Source organism: Patagioenas fasciata, chromosome 3 (genome assembly GCF_037038585.1).
Source record: "Patagioenas fasciata isolate bPatFas1 chromosome 3, bPatFas1.hap1, whole genome shotgun sequence".
Taxonomy (NCBI): Eukaryota; Metazoa; Chordata; class Aves; order Columbiformes; family Columbidae; genus Patagioenas; species Patagioenas fasciata.
Window position 1 is genome coordinate 77,126,725 of NC_092522.1, and position 20,450 is coordinate 77,147,174.

Below are 20,450 nucleotides of genomic sequence, written 5' to 3' on the forward strand. Positions count from 1 at the left end.
CAAAGGCTTATTTCTAGAGTGGACAAGCATGGTGGTCTTTAAAATAAAAATATTTTTTGCTTTTCCTTTTCTCTGACAGCAAGAACATTCAGATCCTCTTAAGCAGCTGAGTTACAGTCTTGAAACTAATCAGCTATATAAGTAATCTTCTTTAACATACAACCTTTCCTGTTAATCCCAGAACTCATTACACGTCTCTCTCTGAAACACTTAGAACAGTAGATATTAACAGTGGTGAAAGCTATAGAAAACCCCTGAGATGGGAAGAATTTTTCTAGCGACTCTGAGGCAAGACAGAAAAAAACCTGCGTGATACTGAAACTGCTATGGACAGATCAAAATAAACAGTAGTTGAAAAATCAGTTTCCTTCATTATTTTTGTCTTCTCTGAATGGAAATCCTCTGCTCTATCAGATTTGGAAAACTGCTGGTTTTCCCCATCTCCACCAAGGCTGGGAAGCCTTTTTGATAGCCCTCTCAGCTGGTGAGTAGGTGGAACCACAAACGTCTCTCCAGGCCCTACTGTCAGAGGTGCAAAGCTGTCAAATTGCAAGGAAAAAATAAACAGATTTAAACTGTGAGTCACGCTGCTGGAATAGAGGCACAAGAAAAAAGTGTGTACTAGGCAGAGTACATTTGCAATTCTTTCTCTCTCCAACCAGAAAACCTCTGATGAGAAAGACATTGACCAACCCCATGAAGGCAGAATACAAAAACAGTTGCTGAATGCAACCAACACAGGGTGGGTCCTGACAGAGCAGCAGATTCCTGTTCAGAGAAGACAAAATTCAGGTAAGGAACATAACTTTATTTTTCTCTTTCTTGGAAATCTAGTGCTCCATCAAACTTAGGAATATTACTGGAATGAGAAGCTGACAGTAAGTGAATAATTCTCCACCAGTTGTGTGGAAGTTTAAAAAGTGACAATACATAAAGAGTATGGGAGAGAGAACGCAGCAGTTAAAAAATATATTTATCTCTGAAGAACAGAAGTCGTCTACATCTGGACATATTGAAGGCATTATGGAATGAAAAAAAGCATGCAATTTCTGTAGTACTTCAAGATGGAATGTGCCAGTCACCAGATTGCTGAGAAATGTGTTCTTAAGAGATCTTCTCTTCCAACACTGTGCTAGCATGCCTTTTTGACTCAACAACTTTATCTTCAAAGACTGAGTTAGTTGACTTGTATTCCTGGAAGATAAAAGATCCAGTCTATTAACGGAGAGGCAGATTGCTGTCATCATCTTAGCCTGCTTCCCCCCACTGCTCTGTGCAGTATCACCTGAGAGTACAGCAGAAGCCTGATTCCTTAACAAATATGGTTTTAAGACTTTGACCACATCTACAGCTGGCAGTTCTTTTCTCCCTCTGTTTTCTGTAGCCTAGGCAAAATAGAAGAAGAAATTTTGCTGGAGTAGATGTTTTATATTTCTTAAGCACTTGATTAAAAAGTAGTGGACTGCAAAAATCTTCCTCAATGGGAAATTAACAAGCAAGCAGCTTTAAAGAAAACTTTCAATATCAGGAATTATTTTTTTAAAACAATCTTCTGTTGCTGTTTAAGAAACATTACCACTTGACATTCATGGAGCAAAACTCAAAATCACCCTTATTTATCAACAGAGGACCATATCAGTATCTTATATACTGATGTATGCATCAGGCTAGAGATTAATAGGTTCTTGTGACCAAAAAGCATGCGCAACATGACTGCAGCTTGCTTTTGGTTCACATTCTTGGCCTCTTTAGCTGTTGGAGGGAAGGCTGAAAGACTGAAATTCTGGATTCCTGGCACAATGAGTGACACATCTGTTCAATCTTGATTGTCAGTACCAGGCAGACTTTGTCAACTTGTTGGTGTACTAAACTGAGGGTATCTCAGCTATGGGAGGAATTGTCTTATGCAGTCCAACTGAAGAATTCTTGATCTCATTTCTAATCATTCTCTTAGTAGTTGGCCTAATTCTTGCTCTTGTTTCATATATATGAAATTGCAGAACACACTCATTTGTTTCAAGTTCCAGCCTTCTACTTCTTTGTTTAGGCCTTTTGTTTTTATTCTATTCTGGCCACTGAATTAGAAATCATTGATTCTGTCACTTTGTGTCAATAGATACAAACTCTCATAGAACAGAGTAGAGAAATCTTGACTGCTGTTCTCAGCACACAGATGAAGGAAAGGTGGTTCCTGGGAAATGTGTCACTCCTTGCAATACTTGTAGCTCATCAGTCTCTTTCTCCATCAGAAACTTGCAAGGGTCTTGTCTTTGGACAAATGACTCAGAGTATCAACAGAAATATTCTTTATAATGTGCTGGTTGATATTGAGGGACACAGTTCCGAAGCAGAGAGTGAAAGATTACTGAAGTTTTAATGGTTGGTGGTATTCTATTCTTGGGCTGCACCACTAGTCTTTTGTCATTGAAGAGTGTTTCCCAAATCTAACTTTTTACAGCAAAACTAAAGCTACTCTGTTACATCTTTACTGGACATGAGTATTGCACCAGAAATTTCACTGGAATTGATTATTGGATTCAGTTGTACCTTCACTGTGAAGTTTTTCACCATGTGTTGATCTGAATAACCACAGTAAGATTAACGTGTGTTTCAATCTGGACATCTGTAAAGTAAATACCAGGTTAAATGTTCTTCTGTGAAATTAGTAGATTCTGTTTCTGAGTAAGTCAGGGCAGCTAGCAAATGAAAATAAGTCATCTTGGTGTCTGCAGACCAGAAGACAATCTGTTCCTCTGGAATTGTGGTCCATGATTTCATCTATGCTGAAAACGAGCAGATTTGTCCAAATATTGAGAGGAATAAGCACCTTGATTTCTAGGAGATTACTACTGAGAGTGATTCAGCTGCAAAATGGGAGTACTTACAAGTGTGAGTACCAAAATCTGTGTAGAGACAGCTAAAAGAGAGCACATCATTGTAAAAGGAATTTGAGAATTCTCTTCAATTCTAAAAGGTAATGAAATACGGAGCTTCTTGGGGGTTGAGAGACAGGGAACAATTTGAAAGCAAGAGCCATAAAGGTGCGTTTGGAGTAAGAAGGGAAGAATAAACATGGTCTTGCAACAAAGAAAAGTAAAATTAAAGTGTTTCTTGGTACCCTGACAACTGCCTTAGAGTTTGAGAGGAAGCTTTACCTACATAGGTCCAATTTTCCCTTCTTTGGTAACCTGTCCTCTGGCTACATACAAAAAACCAGGACTTCAGCTCAAAACTGGCATAAAGCAGCTGAGAAATAACCTCCTTTCCATCCTTTCCAGCCAGTGTGGATGATGGACAAGCCCAGAGAGCCAAGTTGTAGGCTCTTCAGAATTGTCAGAAAGGTTATTGTTGTTTATTTCTTTTTTCTTGAAATGGATGGAGCCTGTACCTATATTGCTATCCCTAAGGATTCTGTCATGCTGCCTGAACGGCATTCTTGAATAGATCCTCTCTTTATCGTAAGGTGTCAGCTGCAATGAGCTGGGAGGAAAATGGGAAGAATCTGTGTGCTTGATAAGTAAAACAGAACCACCTATCTGTCTGAACCTGAAGGCAGAAAAAAAGAGTAAACACATTCACATAGCTCCACAAACCAGTCAGTGCAACATGCAGGAAAACTGGCTGTTTAAGGAAGAGGAAGGGAATGCTACAAGAATGTTTGTCTTGGAGATTTTAAAACCACAGGAAAAACAGACATATCCAAGCCTGATGGAGCAATGGATTCCCATGAAAGAGAAATTACATGTCTGGGCCTCTCCTTCACTTTCAAGGCAAATTCTGCCTCTCTTCTGTAAGTGCAAATACTACCAGATAAAAAAAAAGCACTGGTCTTGCAGGCATGTGAGGAGCAAAATTTGGGGAATTCATGTGGGAATGCACAGTCCCTATCTCCAGGACATGCAGAGGGTGTGGAAACAGGATGTACTTTGGGGAAAAAAAAAAAAAAAAGTAGCAAATTTGCTGCTACTTGAGGCTCACCAGCTGCCCACAGCTCTTTGTCCCCATGGAAGTTGTTTCTGATGAAAGTATAAAAATGGAGTATAAAGTTGTAAGACTCTTCTTAAAGGTTTTTGAGGTTAAAACATTTGTAAATTAATTACTTGTTAATTCTTAACATTTACATATTTTGTATTATGTTTTTCTTGTAGATTATGATGCTATCGATTTTTTTGTATTGGTTACAATGCATTATATTTGTTCCTGTGTAAATACCCTAGCAACATTTTCTTTTTAAAATAGAGCTGTGTTAATCAAACCTTCTTTTCCCAGGCCAATATCATCTTCTGTGATGTTTTCCTGTAGAAATCTTTCCTTAATGTCCTGTATCAACTTTATGGATTTTTATTGTGCAAAGCATACTGGAAAAAATGTTTTCAGAGATTTTGGTTTTCTATTTGAGTAACCAAGAATTCTACTGCCATGCACAGTTACTGCTTTTGTCTGTATCATAGGTCTGGCCTAATTCCACACACACACCCCCACCCCTTTTTCTTTTGATTTTTAGCTGGAAGAAAAATAGCGGTCAGGAAAACCAGACACATGTTAGAAGGGAAGATGTAACTGCGAGCTTTAGTGTATATATATATATATATATATATATATATATATATTATATATATATACACACTATATATATATTAGTATATATTTGATAGTTTCATTCATTAAACTATCAAATGAGAAAGAGGAAGAAATGGTGTAACAGCACATACAACTTAGCTGGGAAGGAAAATAATTGCATTTCTTCTCTCTGCAGCATATTATGAGTTGAATGCTAATGCTGTCGTCTTTAAATCCTGCCAGTATAAATGCTGCTTTTCATCTTTGCAGAGGGACTGGCAATAGCATGCAAAGCAATATCAGTGCCCATCCTTTTAACAAAAGAGCGCTATGTTGGCAGGCACGCCTCTTATTCCTGGCGTGTTAGTCCTAGCCAGCAGCTTTCAAATATCAGTATTACAACTTATTAGTTTCTTGCAGGTGTAAAAGCTGGTCTCATTACAATTTCTTTTAATAAAACAGCTTAAACTGATGATGAAGACCAACTGGATACTATACTGTTAAAATTAGGAGAAGAGAGGATGATGAAAAACATAGAACTTGTCCTCTCCTTATCTCACAGCCTGTCATCTTTTTGGTACCACATTAAAAAGGGGAGAGAGAAAGCAAGAGAGAGACAGACTTCGGTTGAGCTCATGTCAGCTAAACCTTGGGCTTACCTGTTCTTTTTCCCATTTGGAATAATATCATCTTTTAGCGCCAGGTATCTCTTCTTCTCTAATAGCAAAAAGAATACCAGAGGGGATCTCAAGAAGTGGAAATATGGAAATAAATATGGAAAACCAGACTAGGGGACTATGTTTACAGGCAATTTACAGTGGGGTTTGCATTTACCATTTGCTAGCTACTCTGCCTTGATTTTCCATGTAGGTAGCTTTGTATGAGAGTCGTTTGGCAAAATCAGACATCTAAATTTCATTGTCAGTGTCTGAGCAGCTACCCTCATCCTCATGTATGTTAAACAGAAAGAACGGGATCTCATAATGCAAGAGGTAGCTAAAATGTAAGGAACAGTTCACCCAAAGAGGTGGTTTTTTGCAATGACAATAAAGAGACCAATTTAGAAAATTTGAGATGCCAAAATTTGTTGAAATGAGACCTTCTCCTTAATGTATGTGCAGAGTCTAGTTGGGAAGGAAATGCGGAGTAAGGAACACACTGTCAAGTGATACCCTATGACTCAGCAATGTGCCATCATAGGCAATCCCTAATGGCCTATACAAGCAAAACTGAGTTCAAAACTACCATGCTGATTTTTTAAAAAAATCTTTTGAGTGATAAACTTTCCAATCTGCATGTGAATTTACATTACATTTTGTTAAATTATGTAATATTTAAGTTGCTTGCATTTTCTTCTATAAATAGATTGCATCTATCTGAAAATATCATAAACTTATGTCTTGTCCTATAAAACATGTTCACATGTGAAGGATACTTGAGAATCAGTTCCTGAGATTATACGCGTATGGTTAACAGAGGTTGTTTTATTAGTTAGTTTAAAAGAGAATAGTAAGATTAACTCAAGAATTTATGAAATGTTGGATTCAGTTGCAATACAAATAGGGGTATTTGCAGTAGTAATGTAGTAGCCTACTAAAATTTGCTCAAGTAGGAAGCAAAGGAGGTAATGCACTACTTGGGGAAGGAAAAACCCAAAGCAACTGTCCTTCATCACAGGTGGTAGCTGCCAATATAGTTAGGGCAACATGCTACTTCCAAACAATATGCTTCTGTTCAGAATAGGCTTGAAAGAGCAAGCAGATTCCTGGCATAATGAATACTGTTTTGTGTACCACATAAGCAGCTCTTCACAAGTTTCTCATTCACATTTGCGTCTGTCATGGAACCCATCTGCATAGTGTCTTGCCTTGTGTAAAATCTCCACATATTTTCCGTTTTGAATTATGTGAAACCAGTTTTCAAATATGAATATAAATTACTACTTCTGTAAGATTTTCCTTCATTTTAAGTAATCCATAGTGTTTTGCAATATGCTAGGACCAGAATAGTTTAGCTGCAAGAATTAAAGTGAAAATATGTTAATATTTTTTAACATTTATTCTATGACTCTATAAAGCGTTATATGATTCCTTTTTATTTCAAAGTTTAGATGGCGCTATTCATAATTTTGGAACCTCAGTTGGCAGTGATTGTGTGTTGTGCAGCAAGTGGTCATAACTCTTTCTGACACTGATTCTTTTGCTGGAAGGAACTGCAGGCTAGCTTCATTTGTTTGTCCATAAATTGTTCCAAGTAGCTTTGAATTTGTACCACTGGTAGAATAGGCTTCCAAAATGAGTAAATTTACTACTTCCATTTCAGGTGGTCGCTTTCTGTCTTCAAGAACAAAGAATCATTCATTTGGCATTAACAGCAGATAGCAAAATAGCCCCTAATGCAAAGTGCTAGTTCTTTTACTTTCTCTAGAATGCTAGAAATAAAAAACTTACTTTAGAGTCTTTTGCTTTAGCCAGAAGTTGTATCAAACCCATTCTTCACGGGTAGAAGTGGTGAAAGGGATTTTTGCAACTTATGCTGGCTGCTGCAAAAACCCAAATTGTAATAATGACATAGCCGTGCTGAGTAAGAATATTCAAAAACTTTTCCTTTTAATTTTCACAAGAAATCAGTGTCCATGGCAGAAGTGTGGAAAAGCTCTTTTCTGGAGCTATTCTCAGAGTAATTACTTCAAGGTGAGTTGTCATCTGCCTTTGACTGGGACATGCAAGCAGGGAAGACATTTTTGCAGAGAAGTCTGAAGCTTCATTTGTAATGTCTGTGATACAACTTTAACTTAGGATTTGGGGAAGGGGTATTCTCCTGTTCAGTGTCAGAAAATGTTGGCATGTTTTGATGCATTTAAGGATGCAAGAAGCACAGAGACCCTGTTCATAGGAGGTGCTGTTCATAAGCCACAGCCTCTGCCTGCTTCTCCCATGAAATAAGGTCTACAAACCTGCATCCTGTTGTGGGGCTGGGCAAAGGCTGTGGTACAGGACCCGCAGCCTGTCGTCCAGTCCTCTACTGCCTGACAGCTGCCCTCTTGTCATTCAGTTGTATTGGATGCTGCCTGCTGGAAGTCAAAACCCCTTATCTGCGCTGCATTGAAATAAGCAGCTATTCTTCCTAGTGAAGCTACCTTTCTCTTTTGGCTATAAAACTAACAGATATCTCGTGTTACTTTGGCCAGTCTCTTTCTGCCCAGCCCAAGAAAATAATTCTTAGGCTCTTCAGCAAGTGACCAGATCGTGACTTCTGGTTTTAACAGTGCCCACTCAAAAGGTAGGTGATACAGGCTCCTCTGAGCTAACTCCTACCTGTGCTTTGACTTCGAAGCCACCTTGTTTGTCCTTCTGTCTAGTCAGCTCTTCTCTGAGCCTGGTTGAAAGATGGGCAGTGACTGTGTCAGAAGGCAATTCTGACTTTTCTTTTTGTCATACCCACACCAGTGAAATTTTCCCCCTGGCGTGGAATACAGCGTTAAATGAGTTGTTCTTGTGAATCTTATAGAAAGAAGGTTATCCTAAAGGAAGAGGTTTTTAAATAGAATTTCTAGATAGTTGCTTTTCTCCATGTTTCAGTTTTGACAGCTCTCACTCAACTGCAGATTGAAACTTTCCCAATAAAGAGTCACCATTTAGGACCAAAAGCATCCTCTGATTATTATAAACTACACTGCTGTATGCATGACACAGTGTTACGCGCAAAACATTAAAGTCACCTGGTAGTAAATTCTATTTCATAAAGGAAAAAAAGTACAGCAAAGTTTGAAGACAGGGCATCTGTCTTGTGCCCGTTGCTAGGTTTCAGTTTATGCTCAATACAGCCTGATTCAATTGATAAAATCTGATTAGACCTAGATTTTGGTCTTTATTTCTAAAGACTGAAATAATAGAAGTATGTTAAAAAGAATTCCAAAGAAAATATTCCTTCTAAAATTTGTTTTCTCTTCGATGTTATTGAAAATCCTAAAAGATTGTCTGTTTTAAAGGTTGTCTCCTGGTCCAGATGCTGCTTTCATAGAAACCCATTGTGGCTGCTGCTTTTTTAAACTCAGCATGATTAGAATGAAATCCTGTTTATAGCCTGTTCATGGAAAATATTTTCTTAAATAATACGAAGCTCATTTTCCTTTTTCCCCTCCTCTCTAGATATGACCCAGACATTTTGTTAGGCTATGAAGTCCAGATGCATTCCTGGGGTTATCTCTTACAGAGGGCTGCTGCACTACATGTTGATTTATGCCAGATGATATCTCGTGTGCCAGGTAAGTTATTGTGTAGGGTTTCAGTTTATTTCCAATAGAAACAAGTTGAAATTTATGAATAAATTTAAAAAATAAATACAGAGTGATTTCTTCAGATGGACCTCTCTTTTTGTTGTTGCTGTTGTGTTGTTATAGGTAAAATCACACACACACAAATTTGAAATACCAATGAGATTCTGGTTTTCAGTGTTTTCTGAATTTTTAATTTCCTTGTATATTCTGCTTCTGGGTGTGTCCTGTATCCATAAGCTTAGACTCACTTTCAGGAGTCATGTGTGTTGAGTTTTCAGTTCTGGGAGATGCTTCTGCTGCCAAACCTTCTCTTACTTCTCCTTGCCTTCAGTCCTGTGTTTATGTCATTCAGGGTATATACCATAATCATTATTTGTGGTGTCTCTGGCTGGGATGTGAGGACATAAAGATAGCCCTTAGCAGCACTCATCCTGATCAGCAGCTCTGTAATAAAATCCTTGCTTTCAATAGCTGTTCTTGTACTGTGGGCAAATTTTACTGGCCCAAGTGATGATGCTTTCCTCCAGCATTCAGAAAAAGATCTGTTTAGGTTTTTCCCTTGAAAACCTCAGCAGTGTTATCCAGGAGAGTGGTAAGTCTAGTGTCTATACTTAGCCAATCAACAGAAGATACAATTCTGAAGAATGCAGTTAGTGAACAGCTAAATAAATGCGTTGCACCTGACAAGAGTCAAGATGACTTTGTAAAATTAAAAACTGTCTCAAAAATTTGTTGTAGCTCTTATCTCCACATTGTCTTGATGACTGCTATGATTTTTAAAATTTAAAAAAAAAAAAAGAGAGAGAAAGCTGTTTCTATTAGGGCTCTTGCCAAAGATCTGTACTGAAAATAAATAGCCATGAAATAAGAAGCACTTTCCTGTGATTGTCCTATTAAAAACTTGATCCTGTTACTCTGTAACAGTTGAGAAAGCAGATGAGATGTTTGGAATTATGAGGCAAGGAAAATATAAATCAATGAATGTAAATGTAAAAATCTGTAGTGTGTGTGTACCTCCAATACTGAGGTTCTAGCCTCTTCATAACCTTTCCCCTGTCTAAATGGATATAGGAGAACTGGTAAAGATGAGAAGATGAGAAGAATAATGGAACTGTATGGTTCTTATTAGTGATGTCCCTATGTATTTCACAGTTGGGCTTCCTTTCCTACAACTGTGAAGTCCCACACAACATCAGTTCAGTTCTAGTAAAGGAAACCAGGGTTGTGGCCCTTAATGTCTTTGGACATAGAGTTCGAGTGGGTGTGCAGGACATAAGCATGATCTCCACAGCACTGGTAGTTGTACAGATGCTCTTGTGGCAGGTGGTAGATGCACACGCAGAAGTGGAATACGTAACACTTAAAATGTTTCTAAGAACTAGTGTTACTCTAAGGTAAGTAATCTCTTTTGACTGAACTGCAGGAGAAAGAAAAAATGGTGCTGCATGTGGGACTTTCTTTGCATCCAGACATGAAAAGAGAAATTGCTATTTTTCTTCCTTAAAAGTCTGAAACAATAAGGAGGTTAAAAAGAGGGTATGCATTTTCATAAAGTGTATGAAAGTTCTGTTAAATTTTGTCAAGGCTCTGTGATTTATTGATAAGGTCATTAAATGACAAGTAGGTTTTCTTAACCATATTTTGATTGACATGATACAGATTTGAAAGATCAGTGTACAAGGTTAGTCTGTATTATGTTTCACAGCAGTTCTGCAGAATTTCAGGCAATTTTTACTTCTGTCTTCGAGAATAAATGTGCGTCATGGCTGTTTGAGGAACTAATTGCTCAGCTCTGATCATTATTGCAAAATGTTGTGCAGCCACATGTCTACGCTCTGTCCAAAATGTTCTGCTTTTTATTAGTAAGGTCACAGAGATATCTGATGAGTAGTGGCAGAGTACACAACGATTGAAAAAGGGGTATGGATTTATATTAAGGGAAAATTGCCTCCAAGTACCGTCTCTTCCATTAAACTAGTAAGAAGGAACAAGACCAGAGGATCAAATAGTAGTGTGTTTTCATATTGAATTTTAAACCATGTTGTACATTTTAAAAATAATGAGGTAAACTCAGGAAAGAGTGCCAAAACTGTAGCCTAAAAAAAGACAGTTTGAAGAAACCTATACTAAAAAGACTGTCTTCTCTTGTGTTGTAGTATTTCAAAGCATGGGAAAAAAAAAAAAAAAAACAACACAAAAACAAAAAAACACACAACAAGGATTGCAAAGGAGGGTATCATTCCTGTATTGTAGTCGCGGCTGTCCTACAAAAACATTTAGAATGCTACTTCTGCCTCTGCATTTGTTCCTTCCTATTTCCTTCTGTCTCTGCGCTATCCAGAACTCATGTCTACCCGCTCCCACTGCAGTGGGTTTGCTTTTACTGTATGAAAGGTGCTGAGTTTTCTCTCCCATGACCTGGTTCCAACTATGTAAGATCATTACAAGTAAAGCCTTGAGTTATAAACTCTTTAGGGCAGAAATCACCCTGCAGTGCATTAATGTGTGTGTAGCGAGCTCTCAGGTAACGTTCAGCTTTGCTTAACCGATATATTCGCTATGGACGCCATTTCAGTGAAGCCAAAGAAAGAGTTAACCTTCAGAGGGACGTGCAAGAGCAGAAAAACCTGGGGGAGTTTTATTTAGAGATTGTGTGGAAGACTGGTAAATAAATAACCTTATGCAATCCGTAACAGCCTTTATGAATTCTTATTTTTCTAGAGAGCTCAGATTGGAAGAGTCATAACTTGATGTGGTCTTGACGGTCCTATAGCTTGTCTAAATATATTCTCTTTTAATGTCTTCAGATGAAAAGAAAGAGAACAGATTTGCAGCTGAGCTGGATGAATATGGATCAGATACAATGAGTGAAATACATATTGTTGGGCGAATTATCTTAAATATTTGGAGAATGATGAGACATGAGGTAAAGTTTTTAAAAGGTTAATGTATTTGACTTACTGGGGTTTTTTTGTTACTGTAGACTTGGAAAATTTCATGTAACATGTAACTTTTTGCTCTTTCTTTGTACACCTTTGCAAATAGAGCAGTCTGCCACCTTGTGAGAATGGGTTTTGCATATTGCAAAACCGTAAAATGCTGAAGTCTTTATCTTTCAGTTGTATTTCTTAATGATATTCCTTTGTGCATTTTGAGAACAACTTACCTGTTTTAGCTATTTGTCTAGTGTGCTGCTTTTATTAAATTAAATACTCAAACTTACTTTATGCTGTCAGACTTATTCATTATTTTGCTGTTTATGACCCTACATTTAATGGTTCAGTCTTTACAAATCTTGTTCTGAACAAATTTAGACCTGATCTTTGTGATCTATGTAATTCTGCATATTCTTTTCGATTGATGAGGATATTCTTTCCTGACTTGTAAATAATTAGGGGCTTCTAAGTATAAATGTTTACCTTTTTAACAAAGAATGCTAACAAAAAGTTAATAAATTTAGTTGTTACAGTTTTTTAAAAGAGATTTATTTAACTATGAAAGATAGTCATCCAAGTTAACACATCCTCTGTGTTTTTCTAGGTGAATCTAATGAATTACACTTTTGAAAATGTGGGCTTTCATGTTCTTCATCAACGTTTTCCTTTATTTACTTTTCGAGTTCTCTCTGATTGGTTTGATAATAAGGCAGATGTCTACAGGTAATGATCTACTAATATTTAGTTAGTTAGTTAGTTATTTTAAGGCCATGTTCTTAATATGGGATAGGTATAAGCTAAAATCAATACAGGAGGAAATAATCAATTTAGCTCAGGTACCAGAACAGTCTGTATGCAGCAGCATGAGCTTACTCTGCTGTTCTGTTGTGTTCTGTTGTGTAGTTGAACCCTCAGTATTTCATCTTTGTGTATTTTTCTGTTTAAGTTACACAAAAACAAATTTTCAGTTACAGTTTCAACGTACCTGAGTAGATGTACTATTTTGAAGTTCTCTAAAGTCTTTATTTTGCATATACTATTCTTCAGAAGGACTTTTATTGAACTGTCAGGTTTCTGATTTACCTCACAGTGCGTATCAACCAAGCTAGACTTAAAAATAGCATGTGAGATGTTGAGATGGTAACTGTAGCTGCTTAAAAATAACTTTGTATGGCATGTATTGCACTGGGCTTCACTCTTGGAGTGATTTGGTATTGTGTGATATGAACAATTCATAAAACTCAGTACTACTCTGAACGTCATTTGTGACATACATATAATTTCTGTGAGAGTTAAATACTTTTCAGGTAGGTCGAAACTTGGTTTAGTGCTGAAATTTTAAATTTGTATTCAGTGGAGATATTCTTAATACAGAAGGATGTTTCCACAAAACTGCACTTGGTTAGAAAGCCATGTAAACAAATTAAAAATAACTCTACTTTCTGTTTCAGTAACCTTTAGAGCAGTAAGGAAAACAGGATATAGTATGTCATTGAGATGTGCCTTAAGTAGCTTGCCATAACACATCTCTGTGTATATCTTTAGCATATGTGTGTGCTTATTTGTGCCACATTTTTGAAAGATCTGTATGAAAAATGTCCTGGGGAAATTTTATTTGCTGGCTTGTAACAAGCTATGATAAAAATACAATTTGTTTTAGTAGAAAGAGCAGCACTCTCCTGATTGCTTATAACAAGGCGTTCACTTTCACAGATGGAAAATGGTGGATCATTATGTTAGCCGGGTCCGTGGGAATCTCCAGTTGTTAGACAGACTGGATTTGATTGACAGAACAAGTGAAATGGCGAGACTTTTTGGCATTCAGTTCTTACATGTGTTAACAAGAGGCTCCCAGGTAAGATTTAGTTTTCCTTATACTTCACGAAAGCAAAATAGCCTTTACAAAATGTTTTAGTTCTTCAGTATCTTTTCAGTCAGTACATGTACTGACAGAAAACTGTTTTGCATAACATGAAATTGAAACATAAAGGGAATTCAGAAGCAGTAATGGTTAGTCCGAGAGATTAAAAATAGCTGTTGAAAATAGGGTGTCCCAAATGTAATCATACCAGTGATTCTCTTCTTCTGACTTTGGGAGCAGTAAGTTTTCTCTTTGAGCTGGTATTTTTCATACTTAGATAAGTCTGAAAATGAATGCTTTTAAAAACATTAAGAAATACAATTGAGTGTTTTTTAGAAAGACGAGATTCTGTTCTTCCAGGGCAGACAAAGCTGCATCAAATACGTTCTAAGTGACATTTCCTGTGAAACAGACCTCTGGGTGAGATTTGATGATAAGCCAGGGAGGGCACTGGCCTTATTAAGTACACGTCTCATGCAAGATGTATGTGGTTCTGTTATTTTGATACTAGCATCAGAGGAAAAGGGAGCAGGACAGAGTGAGATTTAATACTAGTCTTTCTTTGAGACTCCAGCAGTCTCCAGTAATACCAGAGGCTTTCCTTGCCTAGATTCTGAGTGACTGGACTGACGAGACTGTTTTCATGGCTTCTCCTGAGCCATGAACAGCAGCTGAAATGAGGCAACTACTCTTACTCGTGTGTCTGCTTTTCTCTTGTCATCTTTCTTCCTACCATCTTTCTGGTTTAATAGACGTTTAGCTGAGCTGACCAGGATTGATTACTTTGCCAACTTCTGTGGACAAAAAGACGACTTACAAAATAATGTCCTAAGCAGACCAGCTTTGCCTTAAGCGAAGCAGAAATGGGAGTGTCTGAAGCTGCAGTTCACAGAATCACAGAATGTTAGGGATTGGAAGGGACCTCAAAAGATCATCTAGTCCAATCCCCAACCCGTTCTTAAAATGTCGCCACCTTTTTCCCTTTGACTTCAGCTGCCTGTGTCATCTCTTGACCCAGTGCAGGTTCTTGTCAGTCTTCCTGGTAGTGGCCCTATATTTTGGGGAGGGGGTGACACTGGCAGCAGAACTGTGGTGGCTTTCAATAGGTATTTGCTAGTTTAGCTCCCTGATGTGGCTCACCGTGTTATCAGAAAAGTACTGCCGTCAGATCAAGGGAAGAGAGATGCTCAGTTAGGGACAGGGAGGGTGGGACTGGCACACTGCCAACTCAGATATGCTTAAACTGTGGTGATTGCAGCCCACAAAGACTGTTCTGCCTGTCATTTTTCTCAAATGGCTGCGAGTGGGAGTGAGCAACAGACACATGCTGCGTTTTCTATCCTGACTGTTCTTTTCTCTTTCCTTCTGTGCATGTATGTTTTGTTTCCTTTAAAACTTTATAGATCACAAAAATGGCATTTGCCACAATTCCCAGTCACCTCAAATATTTTTTTCGACTCAAAGGAATCATTACTACTTTTATGCAGGTACTTCTTTTCTCCTTAGTTGAAAAAGATATTTAAATGGAATAGTACTAAGACATTCCAGATATTTTAAATTATTTTTTTTCATATTTTTAAATATCTTATTAAGTTTTACAAGACCTGTTTTAAAGGGGACGTTTTTCTTTTGTTAATCTGTCTTGAGTATTCCATAGTAGACTAAACAAAGAGGAGATGGTCATAGACGTAAGGAGTATGGGTCCGGTGACTGAAGAACTTGCTGAAAACTAGTAAAAAAAACAACCTACCTAGCTCTTGGCAGACTCAGACACAAATTAGTGCTCAATTAGTGCAAGAGAGCAGCAACTTGTGCTGTTGCAAAACTTTCAAACCCTAACCTGTTTGTAAGGTGGTGCGGTCTTGTTAAAGCTGATTCTGTACGTTCTTTTATAACATCAAAGTTAAAGAAATTACACCTAACCCATTCAGTGCAATGATTGAATATGGAGTGCATCAGGCAGAGGGCTTTTGAATAGTGATTTAGTTGCTCACAAAGCACAGTATTTTAGGATTATGTAGGATTGTTCTTTTGATATTTGGGGATTTTCAGTCCTTTACCACCCATGTATGTAATTTTCAGCTATTTTGTGGTTTTTTACCGTGAACGGATACAGTGAATACCTGGTTATTAGTGCTTTTAAAGCATTGAATAATACATAAATAAATAGGGCTGTTTTTTTCTCATGTTGCTGCCTCCGCATATGACATTTTGTGAGGTACTGAACAAGGTGGAAGTTCTTAAACTTCTAATTATTTTATGCTTGTGTACTACTTGTCGTGTCGTCGGGAAGAAGCTTCATACCCAATGCAAAGCAGCAGACTTCTGAAATGGGCTGATGTAGTTTCTTCCCTTGGTTCTCTTGCTGCCAAGTACATTCTAGTTACTTCTCACGGTCAAAAGCTTGGAGGCACAATTATCAGCTTACACAATACGCATGTCATTGCTTTGTTTTCCCAAATGTTGAAATCGAATTACTTGCGGATTCCAATGGAAAATGGTCATCAACTGTGTGTTATGCTTTGTTTTCTTCAATGTTTTGCAAGTCTAACAAAAATACAGTTTAGCAAATGCTTGTTCACTGACTGTAGCATGGCTGTAGCATGTATGTTGTTGCAGCGTTTTGGATATATATTTTTTTAACCTGAGCTGGATGTTTATTTTTTCCAAAGCTAAAAATTAGAAGTATTTGATTTTTGATGATTAGGGCTAAATGATGAGGAGACACATGGAAAAGTGTGACAGAAAATATACAATAAAAGTAAGAGTATAGCTATTTATTTTGGAAAACTAGTTGTCCCTACTTTAAATTCAGGAAACATAAGTGCATATTCACATAGTTTTAGTGCACTCATGCTTATTCTGCATTTTTGAAATTATAATGATTATATCCAAACTGTTTTGCAGTATCGTGTGGAGTCTATGATGCTGCGTATTGCAAAGCCAATGAATTATATTGCTGTGACACCCAGTGTCCAGCAGCGAGCTCAGATGAAAGCCCTACAATGTGTTCCCTTAATAATGGAGCCAGAATCCCGCTTCTACAGCAATGCTGTTCTTGTCTTGGATTTCCAGTCATTATATCCTTCCATTGTGATAGCATACAACTACTGTTATTCAACCTGCCTGGGACATGTTGAAAACTTAGGAAAGTAAGTTGTTATTCTTTTCTCTCTGACTTTGATTCCATAGCGACTTTGGCATCTTTTCTAAAGTACTGATAAGCCTTGGTTGTCATTGGAAACAATGGGCATGTGGGAATAGTACCATGTTCTGGTACACAGCAGAGATGATAAAGATCTACCATGTGGGTGTGTACATGTGTGCATACATACACAGACACATAAACATGCACACATCAATATGTAGTTTTAATTAAGTACAGAATTGGAATCCATTCTGTTTCAAAAAACAAACAAACAAAACCACAAAAAACCATGCTTCATATGTGCCTGTTCTGTTATTGTGGTGATGCTAGTTTTTAATATTCCTTTAGAATAAGTCAAACTGGACTAGTATTATTCCACTGTATATTAATAAATTGTTGTTGTATTCTTTTAACAGTTGTCATTCCCTCTGGTCTTAACTATTCAAAATTAAAAGATACAAGCTATTCTGTGTAGCGTCTCTTATTGAGTTTAACAGTGATTCTGTTAATTGGCAAAAAAAATCTCATTGCTCATTATAATTACCTCTGTAAAACAATATTTGGAATAACAGGAAGATGCATGCAATGGTTGCTAGATGTCACCATGAGATTTTTGAAGTTTCTGAATTGAAATTCTGAATTTGTAGGAAGAAAATATATGCAATGTGTTACTTGGTAAACATGCATGGTTTCCATAGAGGATAACAGTATGAGTACATGCTTCCACTACCTCAGTATTTGGAAACAATGCCTTAACACAGAACAGAAGTGATAAATTATGTATGTGTTGGAATTTAGCTATTTTCTACTTTATTCCTAGAGCGTTTTGCATGTAACTAAGAAATTATAAATGATAGTATGTTTGTTTATACCTGAAATTATGATTATGATTCTGTCCTTTCTGGCATTGTCAGTATTTTAACGTGAGTTGATGCTTTTGCTTGATTTGGCTGTAAATAAATGAATTTACTTAATATTTAATTTTTCTCTTTATTAGATACGATGCATTCAAATTTGGCTGTACATCTCTCAGAGTACCTCCTGACTTACTTTATCAAATTAGGCACGATATCACAGTGTCACCCAGTGGAGTAGCTTTTGTCAAGGTAATGATATTAGTGCTCTGTGACGGGCATTTTTTCACTTCCTCTTGGCTGAGTAGCTTAAGATCAAATTGATACTGTAGTTTATATTTTGCTGCATTAAGAGCAGACAGAAGCGGGGAGGTGCAGTCTCTCATTTCCCAGTGTTTTGTTTTTTTATTATTTGTCAGAGTGCTGAACTTCTGGCAGTTCAGGAAATAAAATGTCATCTTTATGCTTTCATTTATAGTGAAGGCTTATTTGATCTATAATTAAACTGTATTTTACTTGTGCAGTTTGGGGATCAAACAGTAATTATCTGTATGTAATTCTTCATTCTTCTCCTGCCTGTATAGCAGAATGCTTTCCTAGAAAAAGAGTCATGGTTTGGGAGATAGAAAGCAAGCTGGGGATTTTCATTGTTCTCATTTTAATTTATTTGTACTGCTGGCTGATTTGTAATGAATTAATATGGGCTGGAACTCTTACAAATAATTAACCAATCACTAGCAGAAGTATACATTACTATACATTAAATATAATGTAAAACAAAAAGCTTTAAGTAAAGAATATTTCCAGAATTTTAAAAATAAAATATTCCTTTAGCATTTTTCATTTTGAGAATTAACAGTTAAATATTGAAGTCTCATTTTCATTATTAAGGTTATCTAAACATTGCATTAGCAAGGCTGATGAAAACAAAGAACAAAAAGCTATTTACCCTGCCCTCAAGAGCTTTGACTGTAGTCTTAGGTTGCTTGTAATATTTGTGGAAAGAGCCAAACCGTTGGTGCCTAGGGCATCTTGCAAGTTACTTTGTCTTCTTAACAGTGATTATCTAACCGTTCTGGGTTTTGCTTTTACTCCTAACCGTTTAGATTGGGCTTTTTAACGTAATTTTTTCTTTGTTCCTTTTATGGCAGCCTTCAGTAAGAAAGGGTGTGCTGCCAAGAATGCTAGAAGAAATCTTGAAGACTAGGATAATGGTGAAACAGTCAATGAAGGCTTATAAGCATGACAAGGCTATAACTCGAATGCTTGAAGCTCGTCAGTTGGGTCTTAAATATATAGCTAATTTTACATTTGGTTATACTGCTGCTAATTTTTCTGGAAGAATGCCATGCAGTGAGGTAAGGGTTGCAGAAAAACTGTGGAAAAGACACTATTAATAAAGTATAGTCAGATAACACAGTATTATTATTTGAAACATATTTAATCTAAATACATTCATAAAAGCTGTTTTTATTTGTAGTACTGAAAATCAGCAACTTGGGATTTGTGATCCTTTTTTAATTTTTAAAAAAAAAAAAAAAAAAAGGTTGGTTTTCTTCTTCCCATGAAAGAGCATTTGGAGTTGGCATTTTTGTAGAACTCTCTCCAGAGGTAGATTGGATTACAGTTCTAATAGTAGAAATAAAATGAAACATTGTGGCTGTTTCATAGTTTTCCTAAAAGGAGGAATCGGCAGAATCCAAAAAGTAGGGAAATTAATCCTAAGTGATGTTGTCTTGCTCCTTACATTTTTAATATGCCTAAAGAAGTTTAAATGAAGTTTTCCTTTATTTTAATTCTTAATAATTTTTGATCACTCTTCCTTTAATTCTTGATGTTTTGGGGTAATGTTAGCAACCGTTTAATTTATTATATGCATTTGAACCATGAAATAAGATATATGGGCTCAATATAGCAATTTTCATAAACAGATCAAGCAAGGTTTACTAAGAGCTAGTATTTGGGTTAGCAGTAGAATACTGATTTTCAATTTATCTTTAACTTTGCAGGTTGGGGATAGCATTGTCCACAAAGCCAGAGAAACATTGGAACGTGCTATAAAACTCGTAAACGATACAAAAAAATGGGGTGCTCACGTTGTGTATGGTGATACTGACAGGTAATTAATGGTCTACTTCTTACAATGTTTTAAAATCATTTGTTCTTTGTAGATCTATTTTTCTTTTGTCTCAACAAGGGGAATTTATGATACTGAAAAGAGTATGCGGGCCCTCTTTGGGATGTAGCTTACTATCTTGCAAAATATGCAAAGTAAATAATCAGGAACTATTTTTAACAGATTTGCACTTATGTCCTGTGTCTGATTTCTTGTAGCATGTTTGTACTCTTGAAAGGAGCCACGAAGGAGCAGTCTTTTAAGATTGGTCAAGAAATTGCTGAAGCTGTAACAGCAACAAACCCCAAACCTGTTAAACTGAAGTTTGAAAAGGTAAAAGGAAAATAGTTTGCTTCAAGTGTGTTGGGTGAAAACATTGTTATCCTGAAAAAGTGAAAAGGCTTTTCTGGTCATGAACATAGCATAAGGATATACAACAGTTGAACAGTTGTGTGCTGTACTGTTCCTGTTGCAAGCTCCTTAATGCCTCGGAGGCCTTGTCAGAGGAGCACTGCAGCATGAACAAAAAGAAATAGTCCTCCTATCACATCAGGATGCCTGCTGGCCTCTTGCACTGGCAGCACCAGGCAGTTTGAAATTCCTGTCTCATCCATTTTTTGGGAATGTCTCCCTCAGTTTTGTATTATGTGCATACAATCAAACCACCGTGCAACTTGTTGAAGAAAATGTGCACCA

At 36.9% G+C, this 20,450-nt stretch overlaps 1 protein-coding gene across 4 annotated transcripts in view; it reads left to right on the top strand.

The window, feature by feature from the left end:
• Positions 1-20,450, top strand: part of REV3L (REV3 like, DNA directed polymerase zeta catalytic subunit) — a 118,771-nt gene that overhangs the window by 90,448 nt on the left and 7,873 nt on the right. For 3 of the 4 annotated variants that reach the window (XM_071806633.1, XM_065833633.2, XM_071806634.1), the window contains 9 exons: positions 8,712-8,827; positions 11,647-11,765; positions 12,380-12,498; positions 13,489-13,630; positions 16,544-16,788; positions 17,782-17,890; positions 18,790-18,996; positions 19,648-19,757; positions 19,973-20,087. In XM_071806633.1, the coding sequence (XP_071662734.1) occupies positions 8,712-8,827; positions 11,647-11,765; positions 12,380-12,498; positions 13,489-13,630; positions 16,544-16,788; positions 17,782-17,890; positions 18,790-18,996; positions 19,648-19,757; positions 19,973-20,087 (1,282 nt within the window). Of the gene's footprint in view, positions 1-8,711; positions 8,828-11,646; positions 11,766-12,379; positions 12,499-13,488; positions 13,631-15,039; positions 15,264-16,543; positions 16,789-17,781; positions 17,891-18,789; positions 18,997-19,647; positions 19,758-19,972; positions 20,088-20,450 lie in introns of those variants that run through there. The other variant, XM_071806635.1, reaches the window with a different exon arrangement.